Genomic DNA, 12,852 nt, shown 5'->3' on the forward strand with positions numbered 1-12,852 from the left:
TTTTGGCCGATGGGGAAAGGGACTTTGGGGGCTGTAATTTGAATAACCGGACTTGAAGAGTTTTTTTATCCCGATCTCCAAAGGAGGCTGGTGGGGCCTGCACTTACCCCACCAGACTCCTTTGGGGCCTCTCACCCGCGGGAGAAATGTAAACCAGTTCGGTCTGGTCAGTGAATCCGTGACCAGTGAAATCATAGAATGTGGAGAAACTGGAAGCGCATGTGGAGAGCAGGAAGCGCATGCCTGGTCCTGTAATTTGACATTTTAACTGGGTGTAACTTGCCTATCTGGAACAGGAAGTTTTTTATTTATTGTGGGGAAGATAAAGAGCACTAAATTGCAGCAAAAGAGCTTATTATGGCTCAAGGCCCAGTCACAACAGGAGAATATGTCGGAAGTATTGATAAGAAAGCTGGAGGAAGATTTAATGGGGTGGATGCCGTTCCCCTTTAAAAAGAAAACGACAGCCAGAAAGCTTTGGGGGCTCCGGCGCGTGTATTATTTAATGCGAAAGGGAACTATTTCGGGGACGTCAGCTGCCCAGGGTGGCGACCTCACCTGCCCCGGAAGTACTGGTGCGTTAGTGCCTTGCGTTCCGGGGCGGGTTGTCTGTCGTTGCAGCAGCTGTAGGTTGGGGAGGCCATTTTCCGCTTCTAGGAAGAGTGAGAGCGTGGAGAGAGAAAAGGAAGGGAAAAGAGGGCTCAGCGCCTCCCCGCCGGACCGGAGAAGAGGGACAGTTTTGGCAGGCGGGTGAGGTCGCTGACGGCCTGGAGAATATGTTTTCCCTGTCGAGCACCGTGCAGCCCCAGGTGGGTCCGGCATCCAGTTTATTTTTCTGTCCCAGTCCTGCGCCGGGCTGTTTGCCATTTGCGTTTCTTGGAAGTAGTTTCCCTTAAGGGGTCGTAGGAGGAAAGTGTTTAACCCAGTTGGAGTCTTGGTGTTGAGAAAAGATCGGGCGACGCTGAGTAAAAGGCTGACGAAGAACCCTAAGTATAGTACGAGCGTGATGGAGATCTTGGCTTACCGATTTGATTGCGTGGAATTTTTGCTGGAAATCCATCTGGCACTGTTTAGTGCTAAGCATTTCTGGGGTGGGGTTTGGGGAGTGGGTAGGGGGAAAGTCTACCATATCTGTAGAGGGAGCAAGTGATGTTTCTTTTCTGTCTTTCCGCCTCTTCAGAGACTGGTACTCACAACCCAGACTCTCTCTTTTTAAAATGGCATTTAACCCAGACATGCGAAGAAATTTGCAAGCTTCTATGAATGCTTTGTCTCTCTCTTTTTTTTAATCTACAATAACTAATGCATATATTTTAAGTTATTACTTGCAGTTAAAATTTTGATTCAGCCTCCTTGTCATCTTTCCATTTATGAAGCAAAAGAGCAGAGAAAAAAGATTCCAAGGGTTTTTATTTTTAATTCTCTCAGGAGTTATCACCTGTGACTGTTTTGTTCTTAGTTCATTTAAAAACCATTTTTGATGGTAACTTTTTTTTTGAGAGTTCTTCACAGTTTTGCAAATAAACAGTTTTTGTATACATTCAGTTTTCAAAATATCTTTGACATTCTTTAGTTTTTCTTGGTTTAAGATTATAATTATGTCCCTTTGTGTAACCTCCACTAGCTTTTGTTTTGCTAGTACTCGTTGGGTTAAAAAAAAGTGGTAATTTATTTATAGGGCTTCAGTAATGTACTAGGTGGACAAAGAAAATATGGAACTTTAATGATGACGTGAAATAAAACATGAGTAGGAGTTTGCCCCGTGAATAGACAGGAACAGATAGACAGAACATCTGGAGGTTCTGAGATGTGACAAGCCTAGCTGATTGGAGGAACAAAAATAAGGCCAGTGTGGCTAGAGCCTGGTTGGCGATTAAAGGGCCAATGACAGAAAGGAGGTTGGAAAGAGGACTTGACATATCATACAGAGAGTTATAATACGGGACTTTGAATTTCATTTACAATTTTTTGGAAACCACTGAATTCTTCTAAACATGTTAAGGAGTGACATGATCAGATTTACAAAACAGTCTATTACAGAGTAATACTGGCTTCTTGCTGTGTGGAGAATGTGGAAGAACAAGAGTGGAGGTGTTTTCAGATTAAGGATGTTATTGCAGTAATCCAGAGAGGGGCTAATGCACTGCTAAGGGGTGACAGTGTTTATGAAAAGGAGGGTATGAGATTTATTTTGAAAAAAGAATAGAATTTCATCAGGGATGATGGAAAAAGATGTTTCTGGTTTGATCAGCTGGCTGCAAAAAGGTGTTACTAGTGTCTGGTGGAGTCCTGCTAATCACTTGAAAAAGAATTTGACTTGGTCTGCTGAATATTAAACCTTATGGAACCTGCAGGAAGTTGGTATCAAGTGTGCATGTATGCTAAGTTGCTTCAGTCATGTCTGACTCTTTGCAACCCCATGGACTGTAGCCCGCCAGGCTCCTCTGTCCATGAAATTCTCCAGGCATGAATCCGGGAGTGGGTTGACATGCCCTCCTCCTGGGGATATTCCCAGCCTAGTAATTGAACCAGTGACTCCTGCGTCTTCCTGCATTGCAGGCGGATTCTTCACCACTGAGCCACCGGGAAAACCCATGGTATCAAGAAGATCCCATATTAGGAGAATTTATCATTGTTAAGTGGAGTTAGTGGTGTGTGATGTTGGTAGAGATAGTGAAGGAGCTGTATGTACTATAGGCAGTCCTAACTGGGCCACGTAGGACTCTTAGGCATTTTTTTTACCGTGGAAGATAGTAACATTTAGTCACTCAGTCTCGTCTGATTCTTTTGAAACCCCATGGGCTGTAGCCCGCCAAGTTCCCCTGTCCATGGGATTTTTCAGGCAAGAATACTGGAGTGGGTTGCCATTTCCTTTTCCAGGAGATCTTCCTGACTCAGGGATCGAACCTGCATCTTCTGCATTGGCAGGTGGGTTCTTTACCCCTGCGCCACCAGGGAAGCCCAGAACACAATTTGTATTTCCTGGTTGCTTAATTGGTTTAATACAGTTGAATTTAAATTGTATGACAGAGGGTCAAGTTTTTCATTGAGAAGAGATCAGACCATGTTTTAGCAATTTAAATTCTTTTTTTTTTTTTAACAAGAATCATGTCTATTTTATTTATTTTACAGAGTGATTTAGATTTAATACATTTGGGCATGGTAAATATTTGACATGAAAAGCAGGTATATCATAATAGGGATCAGAAAAATAGCAACTCATCTTACACATAATAACTAAAAATATTTTTCTGGCTGATGATTTAAGTGTTACAAATCCTGAGAATGTTGGACACTGAACAGACTTAGGTTGCTGCTCCTGCTGCTAAGTTGCTTCAGTCATGTCCGACTCTGTGCGACCCCATAGACGGCAGCCCAGCAGGCTCCCTCGTCCCTGGGATTCTCCAGGCAAGAACACTGGAGTGGGTTGCCATTTCCTTCTCCAATGCATAAAAGTGAAAAGTCAAAGTGAAGTCGCTCAGTCGTGTCCAACTCTTAGCGACCCCATGGACTGTAGCCTACCAGGCTCCTCTGTGCATGGGATTTTCCAGGCAAGAGTACTGGAGTGGGGTGCCATTGCCTTCTCCCAGACTTAGGTTACTACCTTATAATTAAGTCTTGCTTGGAAATCATCCTTTAAAAAAATGCTCTGAGGTACAAATCACCTATGTATTAAACATGAATCTTCTACATTTTACAAAGAGTTTAAACAAATATATCAAATGATTACTGTTTAGTGGCTCTTAAAACAGCTCTTAGGGGCAAGGAGACACTGTTTCACGATTTCCCATTAAGTTGGGTTTCTCCATTGCAGCCGCCACTAGCTCTTTGTCATTTATCTGTTTGTTCATAACTTCCTCTGTTGAGTGGTTTCCTTCAGAAATTTATATTTCCAAAATATATTTAAACGGTAAACACCATTGAAGTTTTACTCTTAAGCACAGCCCATTAAGAGTTGCTGAAGAGGCATGAGGTACTGTTGGCGTGAACCTTATAATGACCAAATAGTCGTCTTCATTTATCTCTTCAACCTCCACACAACTTTCTGTTACCACTTCCATTTCTTCTAAAGTATTGGGCTTCTCTGGGTCCCGGAGAGTTTAAATCAGGTCATAAACTTCTAGCTCTTTTCTCTTCCATGATGTGGGGTTGCTGGTCCGCTCCCCACTCAGAGAGATCTGAGAGCTACAGGACTCTGCTCAGTGTCCAGGAGAGCAGTCCAGACACTTGCCCCATTCTTACATTCCACCCGAGCCAGTCTGAGCAGTGAGCCTCAGGATTTATCAACTGCCTGGTCTTCAAATGAGCCAAGACAAGCCTAAAGGTCCAGGGAAGCAGATAATAGGTGGGACCAGATGGATTGTTCCAGAGGACCTAGGGAAACGGCAGTTTAAATTCTTTACTGAATGAGAAGAAATATAAGTAAGTAAAATAAAACTTTTTAAAGGTAGAGGCAGAAAATATGTATCTTAATTTGATTCCTGCAGCTTTAAAAGAGCTTATCATTTCTTACTCTTAATAATACACCCTCATTGCCAAAAATGCTGAAAAGAAAAAATACAAAATAATAAAGATCACCCATAATTCCACCACTCCAAGAGACTGCATTTTAGAATAACTTCTTTCATCCGTTTAACTCTATACAAATATGTGTATGCATACTATTCATTTATTCATGACTGCACTGGGTCTTTATTGCTGTGCTTGGGCTTTCTTTACTTGGAGCAAGCGAGGCCTTCCCTTGTTGAGGAGCACAGACTCGAGCGTTTGGGCTCAGTAGTTGTGGAGTACTGGTCTAGTTGCCTGTGGCTTGTGGAATCTTCCCAGACCAGGGATCAAACCACTGGACCACCAGGAAAGTTCTGTATGCGTAATTTAAAAAAAAAGTTACATAAAGTTTTATAGCTTGCTTTTTTCATATAACAATATTATGATTTTACTTCTGCATCAGTAACCATGGGATGAAAAATCTTTAAGTGGAACCTGAAGTCAGATTATCTGGGTTAGAATCGTTCCTCTAATATTATACTTTCTTGCTGAATGACTTGGAACATGACGTTGAATCTAATTTCTTGCTCTCTTCATCAGTTAAATAGAAGTAACTAACATGTTTGTCTCTTACGAGGATTAAATGAGATAGTTAAGTAAAGCATATAGTATAAAACTTGTCATATAGTAAGAGCCCATTTAGTTTATTCATTTTCTCAACAAATGTTTATTGAGCAACTACTGTGTACATTATTGTTGCACTGGGATACAGTATTGAATGAAATAGAGAAAGTTAGAGAAAAATAAAATCTAAGGTGTGTAAGTATTATGTAAAAACACTTTATAGTAAATGTATAAACAAAAAAGAAAAATATTAAAATACAGGAAAGAAATCCCTTGTGACATGAAACTTATGTTCCAATGGGAGAATGTGGTATAATAAATAAAAATATTTGGTCTTTGTTCCCAGTTCTTGGCACAGAGCTCCTGAAGCCCTTGAAATTTCCTGTGTGATAGGCGTGTTTTTATTCTTAAAGCCCCTGCTTGGATCACCCACCAGGATTTATGCTAATAAGGGGACTTAGGTTGAGGTTTCTAGTAAACAATATATAGATAAACAAGTAAATATATAAAGTGTGTTAGATAACATAAATGTCAAGAAGGAAAAATAGAGCAGAAGAAGGCAGTAAGGAATATTTCTTAGGAGAGGGTTGTTTAGTAGGTTGGCCAGGGAAAAGACACATGAAAAGGTTGCTTTTGAGTTAAGTACTGAAGGAAGCATGAGCGCAGACTCTGTGACTAACTGGAGAGGTGGAAATACACAGCAGTGCAGAATCCTTGAGTGAGAGCCTGCCAGGCATGCTCCAGGAACAACGAGGGGGCTGAGGGGGCGGGAGCAGAGAGACTGAAGGGGAACTTAATAGTGGATCAGGTCACAGAAGTGAGAGCGAGCCAGGGCATCATCATTGTCAGGACATCAACTCTTACTGTGAGAAAAGCCATTGGAGAGTTTTGAGCGGAAGAGTGATGAGATCTGACTGGCTTTAATAGAGGCGATTCAGGGAGAGAAGTTAGGTTGCTGTTTTTAAAAATCCACATACCAAAAAAAAAAAATCCACTTAGAGATGCTGGTGGCTCAGAATAGGGTGGAGTGGTGTAGTAGGGAAGTTGAAAATTACAAAATTCTGGATATATGCTTGCTCGTTTTATGTCTGTGAGATATTTCATTTTTGTTGTGGTATTGTTTATTTAGCCACTCCCCTATTCTTGGACATTTCTAGCTTTCTATAAATTTTAAAATACTTTGATGAAAATTGTCATCTAGGCATATGCAAGTATAGATTATTACTTAACAGATTATTTCCTTGGAATAAATCCCTCAGAGTTAGTTTGCTACAACAATGAAATATATGTATTTTTAGTACTTTTGCTGTATATAGCCCCAATGCTATCCTGAAAGTTAGTAGTTTTCAACCAGCAATAATCCGAGTATTTACAATTTTTAATGTATAGTTTTGATAAACAATGTATGTTTAACTTTGTACAATCCCCAGTTCTGACAATAAAAAGTTTTTTTGTTGCTGTTTTTATTCTAAAAAGCACTGCTGATTTTCAGCTTTTATCTTTTTTTAGGTTACAGTTCCTCTGAGTCATCTCATCAATGCCTTCCATTCACCGAAAAACACACCAGTTTCTGTCAGTGCATCCATTTCGCAAAACCAGCATCGAGATGTAGTGTCTGAGCACGAGGCCCCCAGCAATGAGGTAAGAGTTTTTACCCTGGATGTGTGAGAAAGCTTTTTTGGTTTGCTGCTGCTGCTGCTAAGTCGCTTCAGTTGTGTCCGACTCTGTGCGACCCCAGAGACGGCAGCCCACCCATCCCTGTGATTCTCCAGGCAAGAACACTAGAGTGGGTTGCCATTTCCTTCTCCAATGCATGAAAGTGAAAAGTGAAAGTGAAGTCGCGCAGTCGTGTCTGACTCTTAGCGACCCCATGGACTGCAGCCCACCAGGCTCCTCCGTCCATGGGATTTTCCAGGCAGGAGTACTGGAGTGGGGTGCCATTGCCTTTTGGTTTAGTACATTGTAAACATGCCTGAAATAACTTTCTATGTTTAGGCATTTGTAGCAGGGTGACTTCTGTCTTCAGCTTAATCTCTGTTGCAGGATTAAAGACATCTAATTCCGGCTTTGTTGTATGTGTAGAATATTACTTTGTCCTATTTTTAACATTTATCTTATAAAAAATTTCGCATGGCAATGTATTCGTATTCACTTCTATGTTACTACTTGTGTGATACCATTTCAGTATTCTTTTGTATTGCTTCAGTGGTAGCAGGGATCCCACAGTTAACTCCACAACTGCCCCACAAGTCTCAGGGAAGACAGAAGAGCAAGAGGTTATTATATGCTGCCTTATAGAAGCTTTCAGTGTAATTGAACAGTTGAAACACAGATACCTGAAAATGAAATGTATTAGCTATGAAACTGTGTTTTGAGTATTCAGAGAATTGTAAAATCATCGTGGTCTGGTATATACCAAATTGCTAATCTAGGAACTTGTGTTTACAAGACTTGTTACTAAGATAGTTGCTTGTAGCTCAGAATACATTTTTCATAGTAGACAGTATAATATGTGGCTAAGTTTCACAGAAGCCTCTTTAGCCCGTAAATGGCTTATATCCTTAGTCCTCATTTGAAGGAACGTGGCAGAGGATAGTATATGTTGTTCAGTCACTAAGTTGTGTCCAGCTCTATGCAAACCGATGAACTGCAGCAAGCCAGACTTCTCTGTCCATCACTGTTTCCCTGAGTTTGCTCAGACTCATGTCCATTGAGTCAGTGATGCCATCCAACCACCTCATCCTCTGTTGCCCCCTTCTCTTACCCTCTATTTTTCCCAGCATCAGGGTCTTTTCCAGTGACCAGTTCTTCGCATCAGGTGACCAAAGTATTGGAGCTTTAGCTTCAGCATCAATCCTTCCAACGAATACTCAGGATTGATTTCCTTTAGGATTGACTAGTTTGATCTCCTTGCAGTCCAAAGGACTCTCAAGAGTCTTCTCCAGCACCGCAGTTTGAAAGCATCAATTCTTTGGTGCTCAGCCTTCATTATGGTCCAACTCGCACATCCATACATGACTACTGGAAAAACCATCGCTTTGACTACACGGACCTTTGTCAGCAAAGTGATGTCTCTGCTTTTCCTAACACTGTCTAGGTTTGACATAGCTGTTCTTCCAAGGAGCAAGCGTCTTTTAATTTTGTGGTTGCAGTCACCATCTGCATTGATTTTGGAGCTCAAGAAAATGAAATCTGACAGTATTTCCATATTTGCTTTTGGTGGGAGTGGGATGAGGGGATGGTTGTGAAGTAAGTCTTGAAATACAATTTTATGTAGGTGAAAAATTTGTCTTTATGTTTCCTTTTATACTATCTGCCAAATTCCTTTTGCCTCTTTCTTTAGGTGGTCCGTTCTTGTTTTGTGACACCCTTCTCAGTTACAGTCTGAGAGAGCTTTCCCAATGATATGACTGCGTGTGTCAAAATTGCTACATGCAGCACTATGTTCATTTCAGAAATTTTGGAAAATATTATGTAAGTGGGAGAAATTAATGTTTGATCCTACTTCTCCTTTTCTCCCTTGTACTTTTATATTTTATAATCGTTGGATCATACTGTATATGCATATTAAGATTTTTCCTTCATCATTTAATAGTCTTATGAACTTGTTATACCATACGTTAGTTTTTATGACTTCAGACTGTTCATTTTATGGTCTGTTGTTGGGTACTGTTCCCAATTTTTTCTGCTATAAACAGCACCACTTGTACTTTCCATGGTACTAAATACTTGACTGTTTTCATTAAGTGAAATGGCTAGATCAGTGGTGAAGTACATTTTAGCTTAAACAGTAACTAAATTCTAGAAGCCAAAGTTGAGCTTAAGACTGATGGTTTCAGATACGGAATTGGTGTCTTATCCTCTGCTTTACCCTCATTAGTCCTGTGGTTTATCACTGGTGACTGCTTGTTATTTTTTCACAAACATTTCCATTTTTCTTAAGCATCCTTCCTCATCTCTACTCTCACCTCCTTTGTTCTGCGATGCCTTTGCTTTCATCAAGTCTTACTCATCCAGACATCCACTTCACAATACAAGCAAAAAAACTTTCTTTTTAACTTCCTTCTAAGCTGTCTGACTTCTGTGCCTTTTGCTTTCAGACTTATGAAAAAAAGTAGTATTCTGAACTTAATCGTTGCTTTTATTTATACCATCTCCCATTGTAGTTTGGCTATTACTTTTACCATTTTGTAGGCTTGGTGTATTTTGTTGGTGTCCTTAGCAGTAAATACAGGCATTTTAAAAAAATCTGCAACTTTTTCAACTTTTCCTTAAGAATACCCACTGTTTTCAGTGTACTCAGAAATTGAGTGATACTGCATTGATTTGTTTTTTTTTTCCTCTTTCTGTTTTGCTGGACTTCTTTTTATTGCCAGCCTTTTAAATAGTGCATGCATTTACCTGTAATCTAATTTTCATTCTCCACAGTCTCCCAGATTATCTATTTTAATGTCTATATATTTCTATGTGCTGATAACTCCCACATCTACCTTCAACTCTATAAAGTATCTCTAAAGTTTTAAAATAGTCATCTGGTGACTTATTAAAATACCCTCTGGACAGACTTCAAGGACCTCAAAATAAAGATGTCTAAAACTGAACTACTTCTTCAGATTCCAGTGTATTTGATCTTACAGTGGTTTTAGCACCTCTTTGTCAGTCTGGGTCCAACCAAGAGAGAGAGACCACATAGTCATTTGAACAGTGCAAGTTTAATAAACAGAATAAGTATTTTTAGTTGACTATTTTAAAAACATGGTCTTACAGGGGATTGGCATAACTAGGGATTGGCTAGTAATAAGTAAAGAGAACTCGAAATGTATAGGACTTGCAGATTCAAGGAGCAGCTAATACTCCCAGGACTGAGCTACCCACGAAGAGTTCTCCACCCTTGGGCTGAGGTTCTGAGGTTGTTGGAGAGGGTATGGCCTTGGCTCACTAAAGGGCATAGACGTCTCTGGTGCTGTACAATCTGAACCTGATAGAAATCTGCCACCTGGGTACCAGGAGAAGCTGTTTGTGGGAAAGCTGCCAAGTACTGTTGGCAGCTGTGCACACAGGAGCCAGGCTTCAGAGAAGCTGCAGGAGCCAGATGCCGGAGAAACCATGGGTGTTGCACCCAGGAGCCTGTTGAGTGAACATAATACGTGGCCTGAACCAGGAACAGAAACTGCTCCTACGAAGTCTCTCCAGTGCCCTCTACTGACAACTTAATGTTCTGGCCAACAAAGGAAGACTATTTAAAGGGACCCAGATACATGATTGTGGAGCCAGAGAGAGGACCAAGAGATGCTGAGGGACAGCAAATCGATAACCAGCGCATCCGTCTAGAACCCCCTCCCTCATAATCCTGTACTTCACCGGTTTCTTCAGATGTCTGTTGTCTGCCACTTGGTATTTGCATCCCTCTTAGGGCTCAGTTCAGGTTCATGCCTTTTTTCTCTTGTTATATCAGCCTTCTTTTCTCTAGCTTATCATCTTTATCTTCTGTCTTCTTCCTCTAAAACAAAACTAATGATATTAGGTATAGAATTAGATTCAAACACAGCTCCTCACAATTTGGCCATAGCCCTTCTTTCTAGTGCTTTCTTCAGTCACTGAACTTGACTGCATCTCAAACATTCCAGGCCCTCTGATGACTTTTTGTTTGTCCTCTTCCTCGAGGTTTCTTCCCTGAAGTTTCCCCATCATTTGTGAATTAAGTGTTAATTCTGGGAAACCTTATCTGACTTAGGAAATTGGTTGTTCTGTGTTCTGTTACCACTTAAAAAAAAATACCTCTATAAGAGGAGTTACCATGTAGTATGGTAATTATCATACTCATATGTACTTTATTTCTCTTTGTGTTCCTAGGACCTGATACCCAATAAGTAAGGTGAATAATCTTCTTAGTTAAAAATCTGCGTTTCTTTTTGTATTGTAAATAGATTTTTTGGTTTCCCCATTTTAGAAGGTAAAATATCTTTGTAGCTTTTAAATATTGTAGTCCTTCTGGTTCCATTATAATAATGTGCCTTATATTGTACAGTTTTTATTACTTTAAAAAGCACTTATTAAATATTTCATTCTGACTTTAATTGTCTTACTGTATATATTAGGCTATGTAGATGGGCAAGGCATGATCTCATCCATTGATCCATACTATCCTGTTGTGAAATAATCAGGATATATTTTATAATCATTTTCCTAACGAGGAAAGGAATTCTAAGAATGTGAAGGACTTGTTACAAAGCTTATAATTGTCTAGCACCTGGACATCAATCCAGAGCTACGTAATCCAGGGATCTGACTACATCAGTCATAAAAAGTTGATACTTTACTTGTTTTGTTTAGTTTTACTTCTCTTACTTGAAGTTTTTTGTTCAAGCTGGTTTCAGAAAAGGCAGAGGAACCAGAGATCAAATTGCCAACATCCGCTGGATCATCGAAAAAGCAAGAGAGTTCCAGAAAAACATCTATTTCTGCTTTATTGACTATGCCAAAGCCTTTGACTGTGTGGATCACAATAAACTGTGGAAAATTCTGAAAGAGATGGGAATACCAGACCACCTGACCTGCCTCCTGAGAAATTTGCATGCAGGTCAAGAAGCAACAGTTAGAACTGGACATGAAACAACAGACTGGTTCCAAATAAGAAAAGGAGTACATCAAGGCTGTATATTGTCACCCTGCTTATTTAATGTCTATGCAGAGTACATCATGAGAAACGCTGGACTGGAAGAAACAAAAGCTGGAATCAAGATTGCCAGGAGAAATATCAATAACCTCAGATATGCAGATGACACCGCCCTTATGGCAGAAAGTGAAGAGGAACTAAAAAGCCTCTTGATGAAAGTGAAAGTGGAGAGTGAACAAGTTGGCTTAAAGCTCAACATTCAGAAAACGAAGATCATGGCATCCGGTCCCATCACTTCATGGGAAATAGATGGGGAAACAGTGGAAGCAGTGTCAGACTTTATTTTTCTGGGCTCCAAAATCACTGCAGATGGTGACTGCAGCCATGAAATTAAAAGACGCTTACTCCTTGGAAGGAAAGTTATGACCAACCTAGATAGCATATTCAAAAGCAGAGACATTACTTGGCCAACAAAGGTCCGTCTAGTCGAGGCTGTGGTTTTTCCTGTGGTCATGTTTGGATGAGAGAGTTGGACTGTGAAGAAGGCTGAGTGCCAAAGAATTGATGCTTTTGAACTGTGGTGTTGGAGAAGACTCTTGAGAGTCCCTTGGACTGCAAGGAGATCCAACCAGTCCATTCTGAAGGAGATCAGCCCTGGGATTTCTTAGGGAGGAATGAAGCTAAAGCTGAAACTCCAGTACTTTGGCCACCTCATATGAAGAGTTGACTCATTGGAAAAGACTCTGATGCTAGGAGGGATTGGGGGCAGGGGGAGAAGGGGACGACAGAGGATGAGATGGCTGGATGGCATCACTGACTCAATGGACGTGAGTCTGAGTGAACTCCGGAGTTGTTGATGGACAGAGAGGCCTGGCGTGCTGCAATTCATGGGGTCTCAAAGAGTCGAACACAACTGAGCGACTGAACTGACTGACTGACTTCAAGTTTTAGCTGTTGGGACTTTAAATTGTTTCTTGTCCTTAGTGGCTCCCTGTCTGCTCATTTGAACAAGAAAATAGCTCACTCCTATTTAATTTCTAGTTATTTCAGAACGGTTTTAAGGTGAATGTATTCTCTTGATTGGTTTTCACACATCTTTTGCTTTGTTCAATATCTCTCTTTAC

The 12,852-nt window shown here is 40.5% G+C and overlaps 1 protein-coding gene and 1 pseudogene across 2 annotated transcripts in view; one reads left to right on the forward strand and one right to left on the reverse strand.

Annotated features, from left to right (window-relative positions):
• The first annotated feature begins 27 nt into the window (after positions 1-27).
• The window catches only part of YME1L1 (YME1 like 1 ATPase), a 30,634-nt gene continuing 17,809 nt past the window's right edge, over positions 28-12,852 (forward strand). Inside the window, exons 1-2 of one of the 2 annotated variants that reach the window (XM_006063160.4) lie at positions 28-809; positions 6,622-6,753. In XM_006063160.4, coding sequence (XP_006063222.1) covers positions 777-809; positions 6,622-6,753 — 165 coding nt within the window. In that variant the 5' untranslated portion in view covers positions 28-776. Of the gene's footprint in view, positions 810-6,619; positions 6,754-8,455; positions 8,587-12,852 lie in introns of those variants that run through there. The other variant, XM_025264456.3, reaches the window with a different exon arrangement.
• On the reverse strand, positions 3,734-4,236 carry LOC102401742 (annotated as a pseudogene).

The sequence above is a fragment of the Bubalus bubalis genome, chromosome 14, assembly GCF_019923935.1.
Source record: "Bubalus bubalis isolate 160015118507 breed Murrah chromosome 14, NDDB_SH_1, whole genome shotgun sequence".
NCBI classification, from domain to species: domain Eukaryota; kingdom Metazoa; phylum Chordata; class Mammalia; order Artiodactyla; family Bovidae; genus Bubalus; species Bubalus bubalis.